Source organism: Heterodontus francisci, chromosome 27, assembly GCF_036365525.1.
Source record: "Heterodontus francisci isolate sHetFra1 chromosome 27, sHetFra1.hap1, whole genome shotgun sequence".
Taxonomy (NCBI): Eukaryota; Metazoa; Chordata; class Chondrichthyes; order Heterodontiformes; family Heterodontidae; genus Heterodontus; species Heterodontus francisci.
In genome coordinates, this window is record NC_090397.1 from 7,481,748 (window position 1) to 7,507,448 (window position 25,701).

Below are 25,701 nucleotides of genomic sequence, written 5' to 3' on the forward strand. Positions count from 1 at the left end.
CGCATGCGCAGATGACGTCATCGCGAACGTCATCGTCCTCGGGGAACACGCCAGGTTGGCCTCTGCGCATGCGCAAACTGGTCCTGGCAATCCGGACCGCAGCGCATGCGCAGAGGGCCTGAGACCGTGTGCGCATGTGCGTCAATCTTCCGAAAGCTTCGGCGCGAGTTTTTGAAAATGGGAGGAGGGGAGGTTTCGTCGGGCATTTTATCTCAATTATTTAGTCATTTTGGACATTTGCTTCATTTTTATTAGACAGAGGAGATTGTTCCAAGGTAAGTTGCTTTGAAAATATTTACATTGTCTGGGGCACCGCATGTGGGACCTCCAGTCCCTGTTGTTAAGTTGGTCTGAAAACATTTCAAGGGGGGGGAGGGGGGAAGGGAGGGAGGGAAGTAGGAAGGAAGGGAGGGAGGGAAGGAGGAAGGAAGGGAGGGAGGGACGGGGGGGTGGGGAGGGAGGGACGGGAGGGGAAGGGAGGTCGGGGGGAGCAACGGAGCGGAAGGGGAGTGCCTTTTTCTGTGCATGCGCCATAAACACAAGGACTGGCTGATGAGATGGAGCCAATTAATTTGCCCAAGAATTGCCCGGAAGCACCTTCGGATGGAGGTGGCCATGCGCTGGACATCAGTCGCGTGCCACAATCCATGGATCCTGAGCGTTTCACCCCCTGGCTTAATGATCTGATGGACCATACATACGCCTGCCTGTTCAAAGCTCCACTTCCCCCACCTGCGGTACCCTCTCCTTGCTGTTCAGTTACACAGTCACCTGTTCCTGCACCCATCCGAGCAGTACACGTGGACACGCAGCCACATGTTTCCCCATCCACCCTTGAAACAACCATGCAGAGCCTTGTGAGACTCCGCAATTGCCAGATGCTGCCTGTCAAGCAGAGAAAGCGTCCAAAGGGGTCAAGCACTTGGGGAACATTCAGCAAGAAGAGACTGAGCACTAAAAGAAACAAGCATGCCGTGTCCAGTGGTAGCACAAATGTGAATGCTCTTGCTGCGTATACAACTGGTGAGGTGGGAGTGCAGCCACACCATTCTCCATCTTCAGTGTTGCTTTAAGGCAAAGGTAGATAAGAGTGAAAGAAATGGAAGATGATGCTGATAGTAGTAGGCAGGATTAAATGGGAATGGATGGGAAGACGCACGAGTAGCATAACCACTAGCAGGGAACAGCTGGGCTAAATGGCCTGCTTTATGTTCATCGTCCAAAAGAAATGTGCTTCTTTTTCCAGCACCCTCACATCATTCATGTTTTCCCTGAGAGCAGCATTGGACCATCACGAGATAGGGGCAGTTACATCATCCTGACTCCCACAGCTGAGGTGGGTACTAAGTGATTCATTGGCCTATACTGCAGATCATAAAGCATGCGCAACAGTAATTTCATTGGAGGGAGGGAAGCTCTGACACTGATGTTCTTTCATTATTTCCTTTCATGTAAAATGTGCCCTTGAGAAAACAATCCTTGACACTTAAGGATGGCATTCAAGCAAAGGAGGCAGTGCAGGAGATGACGCAAGGAAGTGATGATTCCTGCATCTGAGGTGGGTAATAAGTGCTTCATTGGCGACATTATCAATTGGTGCCTTCACTGCAGAACTTAAAAAGGTGTGCGCAACAGTAATTTCATTGGAGGGAGGGAAGCTCTGACTCTGATTTGCTTTTCTTCTTTTCATGTAAAACATGCCGTCGAGAAAACAATCCTCGAGACTTACGGTCAGCATTCAAGCAACGAAGGCAACTGGATCATGCTGCGGAGCTCATCACGATGTGGAAAGGAACATTGCATTTACGGATGAATTGGGAATGCACATTGGGATGCGCTTGGGGAACATTCACCAAGAATAGACTGAGCTCAGACTCTTGTGACTTTGCCTTCTTCACATGGACAATGCAGTAGTGGAATAGAGAGCCAAGCGTTCATTCACCACAAGGCTCTCCAGGAACAATCTCTTTAGCTGTGCATAGCAGAGACTCGGCCTGTCTGACTAACGGGAATGCTGGACACAACACTCATGTATCCATGAACAGCAGTTCCTCGGATACTTAATGAACTTAATAAAACTTTTCAATAATTAAACCCAGAATTGTTGAGGTTTTGTTTTGCATGCTATTTCCCCGACTTTGCAACTGCACTTCAGATATTCAACTATGGTGGAGGGGTAGAGGGAGGGGTGGGTGAAGAGGGGGAGGGGTGGGGAGAGCGGTGGGGAGAGGGAGCATGCAAAATGCAGGGACCAGACAGTTCCAATGCCTGAAGTACTGTGGAGAAGGGGAGAAAGCAATTGGATTGGGCATCCGCAGCTGGAGGGAACGGCTGAATGGATAGGGCTGGAAGCGAGAGGCCATAGAGAGCCGCGGGGAGCGAGCGTGCGAAGACCTTGGTGTCACCGGGTCCAGGGACTGGCCAGTAAGTCTTTTGCTGTTGTGTTTCTGGCGCATGCACAGAAAAAGGCACTCCTCTTCCGTTCCGCTGCTCCCCCCCCCCACTCTCCCCTTCCTCCCTCTCCCTCCCCTCCTCCGTCTCCCCCTCCCCCCCACTTCCCCCAGCTCTCCCCCCCCTCTTTCTCCCCCCTCCCCCTCCCTCTTTCTCCCCCCTCCCCCTCCCTCTTTCTCCCCCCCTCCCTCTCCCTCTTTCTCCCCCCCTCCCTCTCCCTCTATCTCCCCCCTCCCTCTTTCTCCCCCCCTCCTTCTTTCTCCCCCCCTCCCTCTTTCTCCCCCCTCCCTCTTTCTCCCCCCCCTCCCTCTCCCTCTTTCTCCACCCCCCCCGGCACCGCTACCGCTGGTCTCCCCGCGCTGCTCTCCCCGGCCCGCTCCACTCTCTCACTCCGGCCATTGTATTCTGCCACGTGTTTGTTAGGTTTCATCTCTGTGATTCTTTGAGCAGCGCCATCTTTAGTCCTGGCAGCTGCTACAGTCGCAAGCTGTGACGTTTTCGTGGCACATGCTGTTATTTGCGCATGTGCCAAAACAGCGCCACCTACCGATCGCGTTGTCAACAATTGCGGTCATATATAAATGATTTGGAGGAAAATGCAGCTGGTCTGATTAGTAAATTTGCGGATGACACAAAGGTTGGTGGAGTTGCGGATAGTGATGAGGATTGTCAGAGGATACAGCAGGATATAGATCGGTTGGAGACTTGGGCAGAGAAATGGCAGATGGAGTTTAATCCGGACAAATGTGACGTAATGCATTTTGGAAGGTCCAATGCAGGTGGGAAGTATACAGTAAATGGCAGAACCCTTAGGAGTATTGACAGGCAGAGAGATCTGGGCATACAGGTCCACAAGTCACTGAAAGTGGCAATGCAGGTGGATAAGGTAGTCAAGAAGGCATATGGCATGCTTGCCTTCATCAGTCGGGGCATAGAGTATAAAAATTGGCAAGTCATGTTGCAGCTGTACAGAACCTTAGTTAGGCCACACTTAGAATATTGTGTGCAATTCTGGTCACCACACTACCAGAAGGACGTGGAGGCTTTGGAGAGGGTACAGAGGAGGTTTACCAGGATGTTGCCTGGTCTGGAGGGCATTAGCTATGACGAGAGGTTGGATAAACTCGGATTGTTTTCACTGAAACGACGGAGGTGGAGGGGCGACATGATAGAGGTTTACAAAGTTATAAGCGGCATGGACAGAGTGGATAGTTAGAAGCTTTTCCCAGGGTGGAAAGTCAGTTACTAGGGGACATAGCTTTAAGGTGAGAGGGACAAAGTTTAGAGGGGATGTGCGAGGCAAGTTCTTTACTTGAGTGGTGAGTGCCTGGAACTTGTTGCCAGGGGAGGTGGTGGAAGCAGATACCATCGAGACGTTTAAGAGGCATCTCGACAAATACATGAATAGGATGGGAATAGAGGGATATGGACCCCGGAAGTGCAGAAGGTTTTAGTTTAGGCAGGCATCAAGATCGGCGCAGGCTTGGAGGGCCGAATGGCCTGTTCCTGTGCTGTACTGTTCTTTGTTCTTTGTTCAAACCAATTAGCAGCCCACCTCTGGGTTCCCCGACCAATCAAAGACGGCCCATGATGATGCAGCTAATGCACCAATGAAGGATCTCTATTTAAAGTGGCACTGGCAAAATTCACAATGGCAGCACTGTTTGGAGGAAAATGTCCAGTGTGAGGGAGGAAAGAGCAGGAGCGCAGATCCAAGATGTGGAAAGGTTGCTCTCCCAGTTCACTGACTCATCCTGGGGGTCACGATTCCAGCAATGAGGGCATAGACAGAAGTCCATCAGGTCAGCAGGAGGAGGTCAGACAGCCTCACGAAGCAGGCGTGGCTAAAAGTGACTGAGGCGGTGAAGTGCAGGAGTGTGAACCGAGGACCTGAATGCAGTACTGGAAAAGGTTCAATGATCTCATGAGATCTGACAAGGTGAAGTTATGCAACTCTCAGCTGGCAGCCATCCCTCTCTAGCTCCCCAACAGTCTTCTGCACAGCACGCCTTTGAACAACAGCTTGCTGTCATACACATTCCTTTCTTTCCAGCCTCTTCCTCAAATCTGCATCTCAACAGACAACACACACTCAGCCGCAACCTATTGCCCTCTCACTCCCATTCCTCAGTCACCCTCCTCAAATGCCTACCTTCCATTCTCACCAATCAGTAAACTCCTCAGAATCTGAACTCTCTGCTTTTTCTCATTGCAGGAAAAGAGAGCCCAAACTCCAGGGAAAGCCAGAGATCCAGGGGTGGAGCTGCAGCCATGGCCACCATGACATCGATGGAGGAACAAGCCCCTGAGATAACCAGTACAGGTGATTGCAGATAGAGAGTTCAGGGTGGCCCAGAGACCTGGTGACATCATTAGATATCACACTGCCACTTGGCATTTAACTGTCATTCATGTTGAATCAATGCCCCCAATACATTAACTGTCATTATCTGCACTATGCTACCTTGGAGCCCTATTTCATCTACATTAAGCAGTAACTCATGTCTTTCATCTCCCACCGGTGCCTTGCTGGAGCCGGCACAGGAGATGAGAGAGGAGCCCATGGTCTCCTCAGAGAAGGACAAGCTTGCTGAGGATGCAGTGTCACATGACTCCTGAATGCTCATACACACACATTGATGGGTCCAATCTCTCAGTTAGATAGGGTGGCACATGGTGAGAAGCACATCACTTGTGAGCAAGAGCAGGTGCTAGAGGCAGGGAGAGCAGTGCAGAGGGCGCAGGACACTTCAAGCTCTGCTTAGCTGGACACAGATGCTGAGCCTCAGGGGTAAGGGTACTGGTGGGGCAACAACTGGAGATGTGTGTGCATCAGTCAGCATTTCCAGAGGCAGTGCACACCTTTGCACAGAAAATGGAGGGGTCCATCTCTAGCATGAATGCCTTGATGGCTCAGGCATTTGTACTGATGACCACCTCCATTGAAAGGAGAATCAGATGCATCAGGCCACTAAGCGCATTCTGGCCCACACCAATGGCCTGCACTCTGGCTGCCAGGTTGCACAATATCAATTTCCACATAGAAACCACACTCACATGCAGCCAAGTGTTCTTCCATTCTTGGTTAACAGGGATGTGCAAGTGGGCCCTGAGAAGGAAGATAGAGAAAGGCTGATGGCAGTGTGTGCTCTTCTCAAGGCACACCCACTTCCCGGCCCTTGCCCTCACCCCCTGTGACATGCTGTGTCCTGCCCCGATGACAGAGTCTACCTCTGCACAGGTGCAGGTGGGGCAGTCTGTGGTGGAGTCCTCATGGGCCTCAAAACCCAGACAGCATCTACCACAGGCATTTCCTGCAGGAGAATGAGCAGCTTGCCTCTAGCTTTGCTGAAGCCACAGGGATGGCACCACCTAGAAGTAATAAAAACATACGAGGTAAAGGTCTTAGCTGCGCAAAGGGAATCACTTGGGTGCTTATTACATTGTCAGAGTTTCATCACAATAATGAGCATTAAGGGCAGAACAAATTTTTGTGAGTTAATTATTGTCATAGCTTCTACTTTGTTGAATCCCCCATTGACACTGGTCAGCTAAATTCCAATGATTGGCATGAGCCGCATTGATAAGGAGTTAAAGCTGTGCAATTGATGGATGGATACATGTCTGTAAGAAGGTTTGCTGCTGGGGGTGGTGGTTGGGGGTTTTGCACAAGGGTCTTAATGGAAAGCCTGTAATGCTGCAAGCACACTTTTCAAGTGAAGCGTGCCTCGATGAGTGTGTCATGTGTTCTCTGGCAGGTGGATCAGCGGCTGCAAACACTAACAACACTTCAGGATGCTCCTCCTCTGAGGATGCTGGGTGCTCTCCACCTTCCTCTGGTACCAGCTCCGGTCTCTGCAGTACCATGTTGTGAAGGGCACAGCAGACCACTAAGATCTGGGAGGCCCTTGCTGGGCCATATTGAAGGGTGCCTCCAGATCGGTAAGGCAGCAGAACCTCATTTTGCGATTGTGTCCCTCTGGGTGTATCTCTCCTGTGCCTCTGTGGTGGGGTTCCTCACTGGGGTCATTAGCCAGGTCTTGAATGGGTATCCCTTGTCGCACAGCAGCCAACCATCTGAGGCTGCCTGGTGGAGAGAGAGCTATGGAACCTGAAGCTGCCGAAGGATGAACGAGTCACAGAAGCTCTCTGGATACTTGGCATACACTTGTATTATCTCCTTACAGTGGTCACATACCAGCTGCACATTAAAGGAGTGGAATTTCTTCCGATTGATAAATATGTCAGGCTGTTCTGATATCTGATACAAGTAACAGCTGCCTTGAAACCGTGAACCTCGCTATCTCTCTTAACCTAAGGAACTTCTGCGAGGGAAACAAAGTTGACAGCCCTCCGGTGTGAGTGGCCTCATTCATCTCAAAATTGATATAGTTGGAAGCCCTCCCAAACAAGGCATAATTGACCTGGCTGATGCAGCTTTGGGCTGCAGATTATGAGATCCTACATGGACCAGCATGGACCCTGGATGGACCCAGCGCAAAGACATTGAGGGCTGTGGTCACCTTGACAGCCATGGGCAATGAGTGACCACCTGCTCCTCTTGGGTGGAGGTCTTCTTCAAAGAACTGTAGAGGTCTGCGACCAGCTGGCAGGAAAGCCTAAGCTTTCAGAGGCACTGCTGTTCAAAAAATGTGGAGGAAGTGGCCCTTGGCCTATAGACCCTCCTTCATGGTGCAGCCCTGTGTCCATGCCCTCTGTCCTGTGGAGCTGCATGTGGCTGTGGAGAAGGCAGCAGCTGCTGCTGCTGCTGCTAGAATTGCTGACCGTGCCACTGTGGCTGCTGAGCTGGAGGACACTGCACCTCCTCCTCAAAGGTCCTGTCAATTTCAGAATATGTAGACCCCACATCATAGGGAAGTCTCACTGGCAATAAGGTAAGATTACATTTAAATTGCAATAAGTTGTACAAAGTTGCTGTGCCCAACAAAATTACTGAGTTTAGGCTGAAGGAACTGCTCCTACCAGCACAAGCCTTTCACTGTGACTGACAACAAGTTTATTGGTTTCACCCTTTATACTGCTCATGTCAGGTCAGTTTTACTCTAGAATGACTTCCTGCTGTGCATTCACCTTCTCTAATCTGGCAAGCTGCAGACACAGGGCTGGATTCTGAGCTGGAGGCAGGGCTCCTGACGCTGGGCCGAAAGGGCAGGGAGAGCCCCGCCTCTGCTTTTTCGTGGTCCCCCCGGAGCGATCCTCCAGTGTTTATTTATATATTTATTTAGAGATATAGCACTGAAACAGGCCCTTCGGCCCACCGAGTCTGTGCCGACCATCAACCACCCATTTATACTAATCCTACACTAATCCCATATTTCTACCATATCCCCACCTGTCCCTATATTCCCCTACCACCTACCTACACTAGGGGCAATTTATAATGGCCAACTTACCTATCAACCTGCAAGTCATTTGGTGGTGGGAGGAAACTGGAGCACCCGGCGAAAACCCACGCAGACACAGGGAGAACTTGCAAACTCCGCACAGGCAGTACCCAGAATTGAACCCGGGTCGCTGGAGCTGTGAGGCTGCGGTGCTAACCACTGCGCCACTGTGCCGCCCAAAAATATGGAACGCTTCACGAATTTGTTCTTAAATGGAAGTCTCAGGAAATGGGATCCCTGGCCCTTTAAAGATGAACTGCCAGCCAATCAGAGGGCCAGCAGTTCAGCAATATCGGCAGCACCACCAGGAATGGTGGCCACTGCCGGTACTGCAGAGGCCTTGGACCCAGGCAAGCAGACAGGTAAGTGAGGCGGGGTCACCGGAACCAGTCCAGAAGGCCCCAGCGAGGAGGGCTGGGGAGTGGTCTTGCAGTCCAGGGAGTGGGGGGGGGGGGGGTCCCAGGGGTGAATTGGTTCCTAGAGGGGGTCCTCCGTAGGCCAAAAATTGATAAGATCCGAATGGCAGCGGGAAGAGGATCTTAATTGGCAATTAATAGGCCACTTAAGGGCTTCAATCGGCCTCTGGGCGGTGTCATGAACGGATGAAAATCAACTGTAAATGATAGTATTTTTATGCAATAGGTGTTATTGTCAGCTGTCATTATACACAGCATGTTAAGTTGATTTACTTCTGTGTTCAACTTGTTTAAGGTGGAGGGGGGGGGGGAGATCACTTCACCAACAGGAGGTGGGAAAGCTACTTGAAGGTGTCTGGTCACATGAACTAGAAGCCACCCTTTTTAGCCTGTCTAATTTTGAAACAGTTTCAGTTTAAAGAGAACAGCTCGTACAAGAAACTGCTGCCCTGAAACAGTGAACCTCACTGTCTCCGGGGCTCTGCCTGCAAGAAGAAAAAATCCACAGTCTGAAAAGCAGCAAGAAATCTATCTCCGCTCTCTGCCAGTTTCTCTCTCGTCGAAAAGAGTGAAATCAAGAACTAAGCTTCCTCAGCATATCTCCAAAAGTGCAAAAGAAGGAAGTTTAAGTGAAATTTCTAACAACTTCTACTCCACTCAGCATTTCCAATCAGTTAATTCCAACTTTGGACTTTTAAGTTCGAAAAAAAAGGACTTTGATTTCAACTGGGGCTCCCATCAGTTTGGAATTAAACTATTTTCTACTTGGTAAATATCCTTGACCTTCTTGATGCCTTTACCTTTCCTTGTATGTTTGTGAGCGTGCGTTGCAAAGTTAACACCCTCTGAGTTTAAGAGTGTGTGTTAATAAACCCCACTTTTTTTTTTTAACTTTAAAAATAGTGTTGTTTCGGTCCTTTAAAAGTCAGGGTTCACAAACTGAGGGAGTGAAGAAATTCCCCATCAGGGTTTCTTTTTTTTTAAAAAAAGGGATATTTAAATCACACTATGCTTATGGACAGGTTGTTGAAAACAGAAAAATTTGGATTGAAAATTATCTACCTATTCGTAACAGTGGCTGTCGTTGGTCTATCCTGGCCCCTGGAAGATCGCTGGGTGATGGGGAGACGACGGGCCCTCCACCCCGCCGCCCCCCTGCCATCTGTCGTGATACTCTGTGTCCCCCCCCCCCCATCTCCGATTCCATGTAAAATCCAGCCCACAGCGTGTGACCCATGCACTGTTGGCAAAGAGGGATTCCATGCTTAAAAAGGCTCCTAATTGCTTTTCAAACTACTTGAGTTGGTTTCCCGCCAGACCCATGAGGGTTTCCCGCTGGACTCACAAGCTGCTCTGGGGAAAGCCAGAAGAGGGCAGGATCACTTTGGGCTCCCAATCCGAGGTCCTTTTCTGGAACTTTCTCACCCTAGTTTCTCCTGAACACGCCTCTATCTGACTGGGAAAAGTCCGCCCAAAGTGTCAGAAATGCAATAGACAGCCTGTATATTGGGATAGCAACAGCTTCCAAATTCAACCTGCAGTGATAAATCTGCCTGATTCATCTCAGTGCTCAGCTCACTTCTTTTGGTTTGCTACCTTCTCAATGCTTTTCAGAGACATGTTTCCCTCTCTTCCCACCTCGAACCTCTAACTGAGCATGTTAGACTAAGCACACCTGAAGTACAAACTGACTGATGAGATTTGAACCTGCCGGTATTTATGAATCAGGTATGTAGACAGTACTGGCATAGGAAAGGCTCCTGGAAGGGGCTAGGGACAAAAATGAGGGAAGAAACTGTATCAGCCGAGGCTTGCATCAGCATTGATAGTAGCCAACTTCAGAATGCCTGTATATGCTGGCCATGCAAAAGAAAAGCTATGAGTCATTTTGATACTTCCAAATGTTTGCAGTGTACTTCTTCTTGGATCCTCTAATCTGAAGAAGGCTGGGCTTAAACACTAAGGACCACTTGTTATGGGCATCCCTGCATTGTGGCCCTGCTAAATGCAGACTGAGCAAAATGAGATGGGAGGAGCAATGACAACATCTGTGCCTCATTGCCATTCAATTTACATACTTTCATCTGCCCCAGTTATAATTGCTCTTCCCCTTGAGGAACATGCCCAATGTGTGCAGCAAAAAAGAGCAATGATCCAGGATCACAGTCTTCCCCCCCTTTTTCCTCTGCCTAGCATGTGGGATATAAGTAAACTTCGAAGTAATTTATCATAAAAAACACAACAGATGAAGTAGATACTTACAATTGTTCCTGAGTTGACTGCAGCTTCAACAAAATGAGGCTGTGGAGGAGGCGGACCATTGTACTCACTGATTCTTTTCCGAAGTTGGTTTTGGGCATAGACCAAGAGAGGAGTGACTTTCTGAGTGTACCGTTCACTAGTAAGCAGACAAAGCAAGAAATCAGCATATAAAATAACTTTGTGATATACTGCTTTTAAAGAGCTGGAAAGACAATGACTGAAGTCCAAAATATTCCATTCCCTATTTGAGGCTGTGATTTGCCACATGAAGGTGGGTGGGCAGGGTGTTTTCTGCATCATCTGCAATGGCAATCAACAAAGCAAACTGAATTCACAACTACCTGGCCAAGAATGTGAGATAAAACTGAGAGGAAGTAACACTTAAACCATACAGTGCTCTGCTTGATCCAAATCTAGAGTACTGTGCCCAGTTCTGGAAATAGGGATAGGAGGACAAGAATGATCTGCTCTCTACTATCAGGTGCCTGAGTTGGGAAAAGAACACAATTCTTGGGAAAAGTACTCTGGGATGCAGACCATCAAGCCCTGGGGATTTATCGGCCTTCAATCCCATTAATTTCCCCAACACAATTTCTCTGCTAATACGGATTTCCTTCAGTTCGTCTTTCTCACTAAACCCTGTGTTTCCCAACATTTCTGGTATGATATTTGTGTCCTCCTTTGTGAAGACAGAACCAAAGTATGCATTTAGTTGGTCAGCCATTTCTTTGTTCCCCATAATAAATTGCCTTGTTGAAGGCAGTGGATGCAGTGCCCATCAAGCAAGCTGCTTTGTCCTGGATGGTGACGAGCTTCTTGAGTGTTGTTGGAGCTGCACCCATCCAGGCAAGTGGAGAGTATTCCATCACACTCCTGACTTGTGCCTTGTAGCTGCTGGACAGACTTTGGTAACTCAGGAGGCGAGTTAGTCACCGGAAAATTACCAGCCTCTGACTTGCTCTTGTAGCCGCAGTACTTATATGGCTGGTCCAGTTCAGTTTCTGGTCAATGGTAACCCCAGGATGTTGATAGTAGGGATTCAGCATTGGTCATGCCATTGAATGTCAAGAGGAGATGGTTTGAGATGGTCACTGCCTGGCACTTGTGTGATGCAAACGTCACTCGCCGCTGATCAGCCTAAGCCCGAATGTTGTCCAGGTCTTGCTGCATATGGACACAGACTGGTTCAATATCTGAGGATTGCAAATGGTGCTCAACATTGTGCAATCATCAGCAAACATCCCCACTTCTGACTTTATGTTGGATGTAAGGTCAATGATGAAGCAGCTGAATATGGTTGAGCCTAGGACACAACCCTGAGGAATTCCTGCAGTGATATTTTGGGACTGAGATGATTGACCTCCAACAACCACAATCATCTTCCTTTGTGCTAGGTATGACTCCAACCAGCGAAGAGTTTACCCCTGTTTCCCATTGACTCCAGTTTTACTAGGGCTCCTTGATGCCACACTCAGTCAAATGCTGCCTTAATATCAAGAGCAGTCACTCTCACCTCACCTCTTGCATTTAGCCATGTTTTGTCCATGTTTGGACCAAGGCTGTAATGAGATCAGGAACTGAGTGGCCCTGGCGGAACCCAAACTGAGTGTCAGGGATCAGGTTATTGCTCAGTAAGTGGTGCTTGATAGCACTGTCGAAGACACTTTCCATCATTTTGATGATTGAGAGTAGACTGATGGGCGGTAATTGGCTGGGTTGGATTTGTCCTGCTTATTGTGTACAGGACACACCTGGGCAACTTTCCACATTGCTGGGTAGATGCCAGTATTGAAGCCGTACTAAAACAACTTGGCTAGGGGCACGGCCAGTTCAGGAGCTCAAGTCTTCAGTACAATTGCCAGAATGTTGTCAGGGCCCATAGCCTATGCAGTATCCAGTGCCTCATCTCATTCAAGCCACCTGTAAGGAAGTGTCAAACAAGGGATAGGTGCTATCCCACAGAAATTAGGAACATAAAAATAGGAGTAGGCCATTCGGCCCTTTGAGTCTGCCCCGCTATTCAGTAAGATCATGGCTGATCTTCTACCTCAAATCCACCTTACTGTGCTCTTCTCATATCTCTTGATTCCCTCAATAGGCAAAAATCTATTGTTAATTCAAAGTAATTTCTTTGCACCGTTGAAAAATTCACATTATACAGTAAATTAGAGAAAGCAATGGCATTAAAAGGATACAATCAATCCCCATGGATTATCTGGCCACTATTGCATTGTTGTTCGTGGAAACTTGCTATGTGTAACTTTTTAAATGCAATTCAAGTGATCCAGTAATTTAAAAGAAATAACTGAGTTAAGAGGTGTAAATAAACGAAAGAACTTGCTCAGGAAAGGAGGGGAACTCTTCTTCTTCCTCCCAGAACCACAACATAATTTCCCTTGTCCTCATCTCCCAACCCTCCAGACTCCACATTCAACGGATCATCCTCTGCCATTTCTGCAACCTCCAGCGTGATGCCACACCAAACACCCTCCCCTTTCAGCATTCCAAAGGGACCATTCCCTCCGTGACTTCGTGGTCCACTTTTCAATCATCCCCAACATCCCTTCTCATGGCAACTTCCCATGCAACACCTGCCCTTTTACCTCTTCTCTTCTCACTATCCAGGGCCCCAGACACTGCTTCCCTGTTTGCTGCTCACGAACAAGCATGACCCCGAGTTTCTGCGTCCCATTTTAATTCTCCGTCCCATTCTCACTCTCTGTCCTCAGCCTCCTGTACTGTTCTAATGAAGCTCATCATACGTTTGACAAACGGCAACGACACTTTTATAGCCTTCCAGACTCAACATTGAGTTCATAACATCTACCTCATTTTTTGGAAAGCATCTGTTGCTAATGATTCTGCTATTTCCATTTACACATTTTGTTTCTTTACTTGCCCCATTACCACACCCTTTTTCCTTGAGTTTCATTCCTTTTGTCATTTAATCTCTCTGCTTTTCACCCAATCACAGACCTTCCCCTTTTGTTCTTTTTCCACCCGCTTCCCTTGCTTAAAACCTATTAAATTTCTAACTTTTCTCAGTTCTGATAAAAGGTCCTCGACCTGAAATGTTGGGCTAGATTTTACGAGGCCCCCAACCTCGGGGGTCATGGCGAGGGGGCCCAGAAAATGCCTCTGGGAGAGGCCAACACAGGCCTTGGCACCAGGAAGACCCGGCCCCATACTGCTGGCGATGGCCAGGCTTCGTGGTGGCCCCTCTGGCACTCGGCAATGGGACATTCATTTAAATATGTTAATACATTAAAATGAACAAATAATTACTTATCTTGTCCCGCCGGCTGTCCTCCTCCGATATTACAGTCGGTGGCCGGTACCCCCGTGCTGGATGCGGGACACTGGTGGGGAGCTTTCAGGGCGGGAGGGAAGCGGGGTGAAACCTTTCTGATTGGTCTAGGGCATGGTGGGAAGGGGTAAAGTTCATTGTTTATGAACTTTGAGGGGGGAAGGTCGGGATCGTAAGGTACGTTTTATTGGATGGGAGACAGCAAGTAATAAATTTTATGGTCATTGTGGGGGAGAGGGGGTTGCGATAACTTTATTTAGTTTTTCACAATGAGGTTTCTTTAAAAATTCAAATTACATTGGAGGGCTGGAAGCCCTTTAAAACTGGTGCCGGCGTCTGTGTAGTTGCACCGGACACTGTTGCCGGGGACGGATCGCCTGCCCCCTCCACATCATCGAAGCAGAATTTTACTGGCCCCCAGGTGGCAGAAACAGAGGTGAAGGGGCTGGTATAATAGTGGGGAGCCGTGTCAGGACGGCTGCCTATGCAGTCCCAATGCCGGGGGAGTTTCTCAGCGGTGGGCTGCAATGTGGACTGGCAGCCTGCTCCGAGGAGGCGGGAAGCCAATTTGTATATTTAAAGGCTCTATGAAGGGCCATTTCATGGGGCTGCTGGCATTTTGCCGCCGGCAGGGTGGCGCCCCTGCTGCGAGGGGAGGCCACCAGCTTCTTGGAGCTGGCCTCCTGGAGCAGTCGGGAGGGCCACCGGAGCCTGAAGCTCCATGCCCACAGAGGGCCACCGGAGCCCTCGCAGCCCCCACAATCCTGCTGGTGGGATTTGCCCTGCAATCAGTAGGGCCTTCCCCCTCAGCTATCCTAAATTTTAAGTTATGCTTAACTCTCCGGGAGTTTCCATCACAACCTGCCTCAGCAGCATCTACCTCTCCGGGTGGTACTGCTAAGGCTTCAGAGCTGTGGCCCTCTGATCGCACTGGCAGCATCAGGAGTCTGTCAGTGTCTTTAATGGATGGCAGGCCCAGAGATGGCCAATTAGGACCACCTCCAGTAAAATCGCTAAGATGATCCTGCTGCCTTCAAGTGTGGACTCAGGAACCTTATTTGGTGCCAACGTCAGGATTCCAAAGCCCTCAGTAAAATCGAGCCCATTATTTCAAATGAAGTTACATCTTTGTTCAAATAACACACTCAATAATTTGGTGGCGATACGTTGACTGCGATAAAATACTGCACAATATTTCAATCACGAAGCAAGTTTCCCATGCTTTGCTGTTCATTTGGAGGAAACACAAGGTGAAATCAAGGTGCTTCACCACTGGGAGTGAGGGAAATTTGTGGGACTAGCCACCACAGTGCATCTCTCCTTAAACGATAGAAAAACACAAAATAAAATGGGGCAGAAGATTAAAACATCACTCACTGTGTAACTGCGTTGAAGTAGATGGCTAAGTAGACTAAGGATTCCCATTTTTTTTGATTGCAGAGCAATTCTATAGAGTACTGCACCACGGCACACACTAAGTGTAAGTCAACCACATTTACATCGTCAAATGGCTGTTCAAATTTCAAATTAAATCCACCTTCATCATCTGATATATCTCCCACACAGCTAGGTACACTAAAGACGTCATCTGGATCAACAAACTGATTAAGAAAAAATATAACGTTGAAGTTAATCATTGCATAAAAGTGCAGAAAATGATTCACCTACATGAAATGTAATTATATAAACTGAAATGTATTTGACATTTCCACCATTACCGTAAAGGAAGAAAATGAAATTGATGAGCCTGATGCAGATCATAAGAAAAACACTTCCACACTGCAATTACTGGCCAGTTTAAAATATGAACACAGTTGAATTGCAAAGTTACAAGCTTTGCCAATAAAAATAACAACAACTTGCATTTATACATCAGCGTCCCAAGCTGCTTCACAGGAGCATTATTAAACAAAACTGAACACCAGGCCACTCAACTATTACAGCAGAAAACCAAGAGCTTGATCAAAATAGGCAGGTGTTAAAGAGTGACTTAAAGGAGAAAAGGGAGGTAGAGAAGCAGAGAGGTTTGGGGAGGGGAAGTTCCAGAGCTGAAGGCCTTGGCAGCCGAAGGCACGACCACCAACGGTGGAGCAATTAATATCGGTGATGCTCAAAAGGCCAGAATTGGAGGAGTGCAGGTATTTCTCAGGGTTGTAGGCCTAGCAGAGTATACAGAGCTATGGAGGGGAGAGGCCATGGAGGGATTTGAACACAAGGATGAGAATTTTAAATACAGGTGCTGCTTAACCGGAAGCCAACGTAGGTAAGCAAGTACAGGGGTGATGGGTGAACGGGACTTGGTGTGACACAGGACACACTCCTTTGGCTTTTCTGATGATTCATGTTAAAACTCCATTTCTCCACTAAAACGGTTTCTCTTCAAATTTCTTGGAAATTACTCAGAACTGCTTCCGTCTTTCACTGCTGCTATTAACAGAGCAGGAACAGCTTCCAGGAATTCCCTGGCCTTAGATTCCACATTCCAGCCTCCTTAGTATAATCTTGAAACTGCTACCTTGATATTATTGTAAGTGTTCTGTAGTTCCACTATCATATCAAGGAGAGCCAGTGCGGCAAAGTTAAATGGAAGACAGAGGATACTCTTGACTTTGGCTGTAGTTAAAATGGATTTATTTGCTAAGTCCATGCCAGTAATGTACATCATTGCAATATGTGCACAGTTCCATAGAAGTCGACAGGCATTCTGCAGAGCTGTCCAATGGCGTCCACGGTGTGCAAGCACCTAAAATTACAGAACAATGCTTCAATGAAAATGTAAACTTGAGTTATATAGTTTATATTGCTGTTTTATTCCCACCTAATGAAACTCTTCGTTATGGGTAACTACGGAGAGGGAATATCAAGGAAATAATACTTTTTTAAAAATCAGGATTTCTGCAAAGGTGACACAGATATTTTAAATGGGCATTTAGACGCCATGAAAATGCTGATAGTGCTTCTCACGACCATCATTCCTGATATTACCAGAACAAATTCCAATCAAAGGAATAAATATTCAATCTGTCTCCACCTGACAGCATGGTATAAAAGGGCAACCAAGAGACCGTGTTAAATGTACAGATAGGCTTTTTCACATGTCCATTGTGAAAAATCAGCAGAAAATATTGCAGAGTTACATTATTTAAACTCTGGAGCATGGAATACTTGAAATTTTCTCAAGCAAGTCAAATCATGCACATGATCCTCATCATTCTCCTCTTTCTCGTGAGTCTCACCTTCCAACCTGCTAGCTGGAGGCTTACCCATTTCAAGGATGGATCTTTACAATGGAGCAGATACTGACAGTATGATCTCAGCTCTAGTGTTTGGAATAATGAAGGCTCAAAGTACCTGATTGAGACACTGAGGTTGTCCAATTGCATACAAATGGCATTTTGCTAAGGAGTTGGAGGCACCACAGAGAGGTCCATATCTTCCACTCCCAACAAAACCCTATAACCTGAGCACTGGCCAGGAATTGCAGAGTGCAACAACAGTGGACTCATTGAGGGTCAGGTATTATCCTCTTATGTCCAATAATATTACAAATTACTTTGGATGAGGCAGCTTACCAATAATGCCAGTGTACTTCTTCTGGTGAGCGACAGAACAGAAAACGGTCACTGATGCTGTAAGCAAAGAAGTTAACACATGGCCCAAAACAAGGTATTTTGCACAGGGAGGGATCGCGTGACCACTTGGCATGATTTTCTTAAAGGGACAGGAAGCAGGTAATTGTTATCCATGGATAATGGCCATGCCTATTTGTATATGGAGACCAAATGAATGAGGCAGAATTATTTTTGTAAGCAATGTCTACATATCAACCACCTAATTCTTTTCATTGGAAGGAATGTAACTTTAGGCAAACAAGTAACAAATTCAATGATAATCACCTTACTCATATCAAGCAAAATATTTTGTTAAGGAAATTACCACTGATCTTCTGAAGTGTAAAAAGGCTTTGTTTAATTGGTCTAGAATAAAAGTGGTTGAAGTGATTGGTTTGCCTGGTTCTTCTGGAGAGAGATCAGATTCTTCAGTGGTGATTTGAGTCAGTGGTGTATTCGCAGCACTTTCGGTGCTCTCAGAAATGCCATCGTCCCCTTCCACTAAGAGATTATACAACAAATAAATTATGGTCGGCATAAACATCAATACCAGATTCAGAAATCTGCTTTTTTTAAAAAATGTATTGCCACAACGAGATTAACTAGTTATGAGTTTTTAAAGTGGATTTTGCAATACAGCTTTAAATGATACCACTCCAACTAAACAGTACATGGGGCCTGTTAGTACATCCTTTCAACTAACATTAAAAATAATCTGTGATCATGGAATTGTATCCTTATCAGAGAGGAGCTATAGAAAAGACTGATCAGTAAAGGCCAAAATTCAATGACCAGTGATCCCGGTGGAGTTTGTAGGGGCCAATGATATTTGCATGAGGTAGGCAGGTGTAAGTGCCATTGGGGGTGTAGTTGTGGTGCCTGCCTGCCCCGACAGTAGAAATTCAGCCAGCATTATGGGCGAGAAAGAGAATAAATGCCTCCTCTTCAATGCTTGCAGTGCTCCTGATCAGGCCTGATCAAGAATTTTTTTTTAATAAAATGTTTTTCTTCTTCAAGGTCTAGGCTGCTTGCCAGATCTGAGTTCCCTCCTGGTGGGGCCCACATGCGCTTGGGGAGTTCTCACCCACAATTCTGGTACTCCAAACCCATTTTTCCACCCTAACATGGAAATCGGGAAATACCCTGAAAAGATGGAGAACCAACCTTAGCTGCTCTCCCTGGTTCTTTGGGGGCTCCATAGGTCTCCTGCCGAAGTTATGTAAAAGTTTGGGGCTTAATATATATTAACATGAAGGGTTGTTTGCAAACACTTCCCCAATTCCCACACAAAGAGTATGTGCAACTCATCCTTACTACTGCATAATGCTTCTTCACACAGTACGTTTATATGACTTAGCTCTCACTGGAAATTCGGTCGGATGTTTAAAAGATACTGCAAGCATATTTATTTTAGTCTGTCAGCAGCAAATCAGATGCAAAATGACCCATTGTATTGTGGAGTTTTTCATTTTACCATTTAGAATTTGTAATATTATGATTAAATTTGATTGCATGCCTAGTAATTGACTTTGTTTTTAGTTCACTAGCATTTGGCTGTGTTACACTAACAGCAGAATGAATATCCAAACCAGTTCCTTTGTATATGAACTAATATTTTCTGTTAAGCAATAGGCAGATGCTACAATTAACACAACCTGGAATAAGTCACTCTTCCAGTGGAAGCAATAAGCATTAGGGACAAAGCTGAGCAAGTACTTCATAGTTCAGTGCCCAGCTTCACAAATACAACAAAGATGGCAGCCTTAATTGTGAGGCATTTACTGCCTGTCCCTAATTGCCCTTGAGAAAGTGGCAGTGAGCTGCCTTCTTGAACTGTTGCACTGCATGTTGTTATAGGTACACCCACAGTGCTGTTCGGGAAGGAGTTCCAGAATTTTGGCCCAGCGACAGTGAAGGACCAGCAATATACTTCCAAGCCAGGATGGTGTGTGACTTGCAGGTGAACTTGCAGGTTGTTGTGCCCATGCGACTGCTGCTTTTAATTATTCTGGAACATTCTTTTAATGTTTGTTGAAAAAAGCACACATAGTTAATTGGATGTTTAGCAGCCTAACTATTTTTTAAATGCAGTGCAACCTACAGCCGTGTCCTGATTTTGATGGCATTTCATTTCTTCTGAGTGAATGCAGTGACATTTCAGGAGTTTGTCGTATCGTTTCTGAACCATCACTCTCTGTGTCTAAGAGTAGAGCACCAGAATTATGTAGAGTAAAAATATCAGGGTCCAAAAAGGAATATCTGTAAACAACATGAAAGCAACAATCTGTTAAAGGTAAACTCACTTTGTTTAACACGAGTCACTCGAGGAGCAGCATTTGCTGCAGAAATTTTAATTTAACGCAACAGAGTGAAAATTTGCTTTTTGGACTTGGACGAAAATTTTTCTTTCAGAGATGTTGTCTTAGGCCCTCACCCCATTCAAAAGCCAGGGTTTGTGATGTCATTCAGACGCCAACTACTTTTTAACTGACATAAACGAGGTCAGCGCTTGGTGTTGGCCTTGCCAGGGAAACCTGCCGCCAAGGGTCAGCAGACTCAGAAGGCCAAAACGGTCAAATTATTTAATTTTTTTGAAAGGTTTTCATAGGAACTAGAAACAACAGGAACCAAAGGCAGTGGCCTCCTGCCACACCTGCCCGACTCTGTCTGACGTCAATGTGGCCACGTTCAGGTGAGAGTTGGGACTTGTCTAATTAAATGTGGCCTGTGAGTTGAAAGGGTTGTGGCCTAAAGTTTGCGAGTTAGGATGAGTTAAAATCAGGGTTTATATGTTTGGAAATTGACTTCTGTTCTGGTGGCCCTGCATGAACTATATTAGAAAGAAGCAAGTTAAGCCAATCCTATCTACAGACACATTAGAAAAAAGACATACATGTTAGAAAACAAAAACCCAAATGAAAGAAACAATTAACCTGTGTCACCAAGCTATTAAGCAATGCCATAATCTAATAATTCTTGCATAGGTAGTACTAGGCGGGCATTCCAAGTGACTATTATGTCTTTGTTCATGTGGTATGAAATTAACATTGAAAATTGTTCAAGTAAAATGGTTCAGTTTCAATTCAATTTGTCTTAGTCATTTACACGGCAGAAGGAGACCATTCAACATATCGAGTCCACGATGGCTCTCCATGGAGCTATTCAGTCAGTCCCACTTGTCAAATGAGATATTCTGACCCAATATTTACGAAGAGCCAGGGAGGAAGCGGAGGAGGCTGAAAACAGCCGAAGAACCCAGCAAGGCCGGGAATGCGGAGGTCCTGCCATACTTAACGGTAGGATCTCATTATCATTTTTTAGTTATGTCTCCCACCCGGTAGCAGGGCAAATAAACCTAAGCAAAATACTGTGGATGCTCTGACACTTCCTCCTACTTCCCCTGGACCATGGCCCCACGACCAAACATCAAGCAATGGCTGTCACTGACCTCATCTCTATTGGGGTTCTTCCCTCCGTGGCCTCCAACCTCACAGTCTCCCAACCCCAAACAGTCCACTTCTACCCCCTTCCCAAAATCCATAAATAGGACTGCCCTGGTAGACCCATCATTTCAGCCTGCCCCGCTGAACTGACTTCTTCCTATCTCAACTCCATTTTTTCTCCCCTTGTCCAGACTCTTTTCACCTACATCCATGACCCTTCCAATGCCCTCTGTCACTTCAAAAGTTTCCAGTTTCTGAGTGCAAACCATTTCTTTTTCACCATGGGCACTCTACACCACCATCCCCACAGGATGGTCTGAGGGCTCTCTGCCTGTTCCAAGAACAGAGGCCCAACCAGTCCCCATCCAACACCATCTTCCTCAGCCTGGCTGAACTTGTTCTCAGATTGAACAACTTCTCCTTCAACTCCACTCACATCCTCCAAATAAAAGGTGCTGCTATGGGAATGAGCTATGCCTACCTTTTTGTGGGATATGTGGAACATTCTTTGATCCAGTCCTCCATTGGTCCCCTCCCTCACCTTTCTTTCCGGTACATTCGTGACTGTATTGGTGTCATTTTCTGCTCTCACTCTGAACTGGAAAATTGGCTTTGCCTCCAATTTCCACCCTTCTCTCACCTTCCCATGGTCCATCTCCAACTCTTCCTTTCCCTTCCTTGACTTCTCTATTTCTGGGGCTAGGCTATCAACCAATATTCACTATAAGCCCATGGATTCCCACAGCTACCTGGACAACATCCCCTCACACCCCACTTCCTGCAATGACTCAACTCCATTGTCCAAGTTTTTCTGTTCAGACGACGCAACCTTCCATAGTACCACTTCCAATGTGTCTTTCTTTTTCCTCAGCCTAAGATTCCCCCCCAACCATGGTTGACAAGGCCCTCGACCATGTCCGTTCTATTTCATGCACTTCTGCTCTCGCCCCTTCCCCTCCCTCCCAGAACCATGATAGGCTTCTCCTTATCCTCACCTTCCACCCCACGAGCCTCCATATTCAACAAATCATTCTCCACCATTTCCGCCACCACTAGCCGGATGGCACCATCAAACATATCTTCTCCGCCCCTCCCCTTTCAGCATTCCGAAGGGACTGTTCCCTCCGTGACACCCTAGTCCACTCCTCAGTTGCCCGCAATGCCCTCTCCCTTTCCTACGGCACCTTTCCATGCAAGCGCAGGAGATACAACAGCTGCTCTTAGACCTCCTTCCTCACCGTCCAAGGCCCCAAACACACCTTCTAAGTAAAACAACGATTTATTTGTACTTCTTTCAATTTAGTATACTGAATTCCCTGCTCACAATTTGGTCTTCTCTACACCGAGGAGACCAAACGTAGGCTGGCTAACTGCTTAGCGGAACACCTACATTCAGTCCGCAAGCATGACCTCGAATTTCGAGTCAGCTGTCATTTTAATTCTCCACCTTGCTCCCACTCTGACATTTCTGTCCTTGGTCTGCTACAGTGTTCCAACGAAACTCAACACAAGATCGAAGAAGAGCACCTCATATTTCAACTGGGCATTTTACAGCCTTCTGGACTCAACACTGAGTTCAACAATTTTAGATCATAACCTCTGCCCCCATTTTGTTTCAATTTTTTGCTGGTTTGTTTTTTTTTCTCTCGTTTATTAATTCCTTTACTTGGCGTTCAGATATCTGCTATCGTGCCCTCCACACCTCCTTTAGGCACATCTTTTGTTTCTTTACTTGTCCCATTACCACTCCCTTTGGCTTTGGACCCTGAAACCTTTTATTATTTAATCTCTCCTGCCCTCCACCCTATCACAGAACTTCCCTTTTGTTCTTCTTCCCACCTTCTCCACTTTCACTTGCTCAAAACCTATTACATTTCTATCTCTTCTCAGTTCTGATGAAAGGTCACAGACCTGAAACATTGGTCTGAATTTTAAGGAGTCCTTGACGTCAGGTACCGTGGCGGGGGGAGCCTGAAGCTTGCCCCAGATAAGGCCCGACAAGGAGCTGGGCGCCAGCAGTGCCTGACCAGATGCTCCCGGGGGCAGCGAGGCACAGAATCACAGAATAATACAGTGCAGAAGAGGCCCTTTGGCCCATCGAGTCTGCACCGATGCATTAAAACACCTGACCTGTCTACCTAATCCCATTTGCCAGCACTTGGCCCATAGCCTTGAATGTTGGCTCCCTGGTGCAGGGCGACTGGACTGTAATTTGAAAATTTAAATCAATTAAAATAATTAACTTAAATAAACTGTCCCGCTGTGATCTTTGGCCCAGTGGCTGGCACTCCCGTGACTTCAGATCCCCATCTGGGGAAACGAGGCACAATACTGGTGGGGAGGGGGAAGGAGGTAAGTTTCTCACTGCAGGGGGCGGGGAGCGGGGACAGGGTCAAATTAACGTCATGGATGTAGGGGATGGTGGGAAGTGTTGTAGCTTAAAGTTTATTCAGTTTGGGCGGGGTGGGAAGGTCAGATGGCAAAGGTAAGTGCTTGGGGGGGGGGAAGGGCAAATAATTAATTTAATTGTTATTGGAAGTGTGTGAGAATGGCTAAAGAGATGTATTTATTTAATTAAATCTTGCTTTAAATATTAAAAATGCCGATAGGGCTAACAGCCCTTTAAAAATGGCGTCAGCGCCTACGCATAGGCAGTTGACGCTACTGCCGGGGACGGACAGCCCGCCTCCACCATGTAATCGGGGTGGGGCAGCCCGCCCCGGCTATTTAAATGAGCCGCCACGCTTGGAATCGTGGTGGCTCGTTGGCGTGCAACGTGCACGGACAGGCTGCCATTCTTTTCACCCGCCACCGAAATCAATGGCGGGCTCATCAAATACTCTGTTTCTGTCTCCACAGATGTTGCCTGACCTGTTAAGTATTTCCAGCATTTTCTGTTTTTAGGTCAAACACCCAGGAGAGAACAGCAGCTGTAGCAGGCTGCAGCCGGGAACCCTTTTAACCCCAACAAAGATTGAATTGAGAGTGAGTAGGAGATAAAACCTTTAAATTTCTCAAACTCAATCCCAAGCTACTCACTCCTGGTTTTACCGCAGGTGGGTTACAAGGGTGGAGGGCAGGACGGGGTAACCAAACCACTCTTAGGTGGCAGATCAGTCAGTAGAATGGTTTAAAGAGCCTCCATTTTACCTACATTTTTATTTTTAATGCATGGACGTTGGTAAATGCATTTGCAGCACTGCTTGTGGACCAAGAAGAGCAAGAGTGCTTCCCCTGGCCCCTAAGCTAACCTCATAAAACCATGCTGTCAGACACATTGTTGTCTGATTCCCCCTGTCTGAAACCTTTCATTGCCCTCCACAAACCACAACCACCTGCATCTCCCACCCCACAATAACTGACTGCTTAATGCAATCTCCACATGCTCATCCTCACCACCCTGCCTCCACCCTGAATCCCCAACTACCTCCACCCTGAATCTCCAACTACCTCCACTGCAACCTCTGAAATGAATTGCAAGGGAAATTGAGCTGGATGTGTAACAGGCAATCAATCCAATAGTGCCAGCTTCCCCTATCGTGCACCCCTGCTGAAGTTGAAATTTTCCCTAAGTCACATCAATGTTTAAATGGGGGATATAAATGATTATCCTCGACTGGGCAAACAAGTCTGACAACACAGAGGAAGCCGAATGGTTGAGAGAGATGGTGGAGAGGTACAGCAGGTGTCATCAGCATACTTGTGAAATTGACCTATTGTCTGTGGATGATGTTGCTAATATCATATCAGTTAGGTGTCAATCATATTCAGGTGTTGGGTATTAATTGGCAACTCAGTTGTTCTTACATACATAGGAACATATAAAAAAGAAGCAGGAGTAGGCACAAAATAAGAGCTCAGGGTATTGGGGGTAATGTGTTGGCATGGATTGAAGATTGGCTAACACACACAAGGCAGAGAGTTGAGATCAATGGGTCTTTTTCAGGTTGGAAAGCCGTAACTAGTGGGGTGCCACAAGGATCGGTCCTAGGGCCTCAACTATTTACTATCTATATTAATGACTTAGAGGAAGGGACAGAGTGTAATATATCCAAATTTGCTGACGATACAAAAATAGGTGGGAAGGCATGTTGTGATGAGGACACAAAGAATCTGCAAAGGGATATCGATAGGTTAAGTGAGTGGGCAAAAACTTGGCAGATGGAGTTCAATGTGGGAAAGTGTGAGGTCATCCACTTTGGTAGGAAGAATAAAAAGGCAGATTATTATTTAGATGGAGAAAGACTACAAAATACTGCAGTACAGAGGGATCTGGGTGTTCATGTGTATGAAACACAAAAGGTTAGCATGCAGGTGCAGCAAGTAATTAGGAAGGCACATGGAATTTTGGCCTTTATTGCTAGGGGGTTAGAGTTTAAAAATAGGGAAGTCTTGTTACAACTGTACAGGGTGTTGGTGAGGCCACACCTGGAGTGCTGTGTACAGTTTTGGTCCGTGTATTTAAAGAAGGATATACTAGCATTGGAGGCAGTTCAGAAAAGATTCACTAGGCTGATTCCTGGGATGAAGGGGTTGTCCTATCAAGAGCGGCTAAACAGGTTAGGCCTTTGTTCATTGGAGTTTAGAAGAATGAGAGGTGATCTCAGAAACATAAGATTTTAAGGAGGCTTGACAGGGTAGATGTTGAGAAGATGTTTCCACTAGTGGGGGAATCTCGAACTAGGGGACATAGTTACAGAATAAGGGGGAACTCATTTAAAACTGAGATGCAAAGTAATTTCTTCTTCCAGAGGGTGGTGAATCTCTGGAATTCTCTGCCTCAGAGAGTTGTGGAGGCTAGGTCAC

General features: G+C 46.7%; 1 protein-coding gene across 7 annotated transcripts in view; it reads right to left on the bottom strand.

The window, feature by feature from the left end:
* Window positions 1-25,701, bottom strand: part of LOC137384622 (cilia- and flagella-associated protein 54-like) — a 712,374-nt gene that overhangs the window by 373,526 nt on the left and 313,147 nt on the right. For 6 of the 7 annotated variants that reach the window (XM_068058758.1, XM_068058757.1, XM_068058761.1 and 3 more), the window contains 5 exons: window positions 19,554-19,711; window positions 17,778-17,953; window positions 16,357-16,584; window positions 15,219-15,442; window positions 10,535-10,670 (listed from right to left, as the gene is read on the bottom strand). In XM_068058758.1, coding sequence (XP_067914859.1) covers window positions 10,535-10,670; window positions 15,219-15,442; window positions 16,357-16,584; window positions 17,778-17,953; window positions 19,554-19,711 — 922 coding nt within the window. The remainder of the gene's footprint in view (window positions 1-10,534; window positions 10,671-15,218; window positions 15,443-16,356; window positions 16,585-17,777; window positions 17,954-19,553; window positions 19,712-25,701) is intronic. The other variant, XM_068058759.1, reaches the window with a different exon arrangement.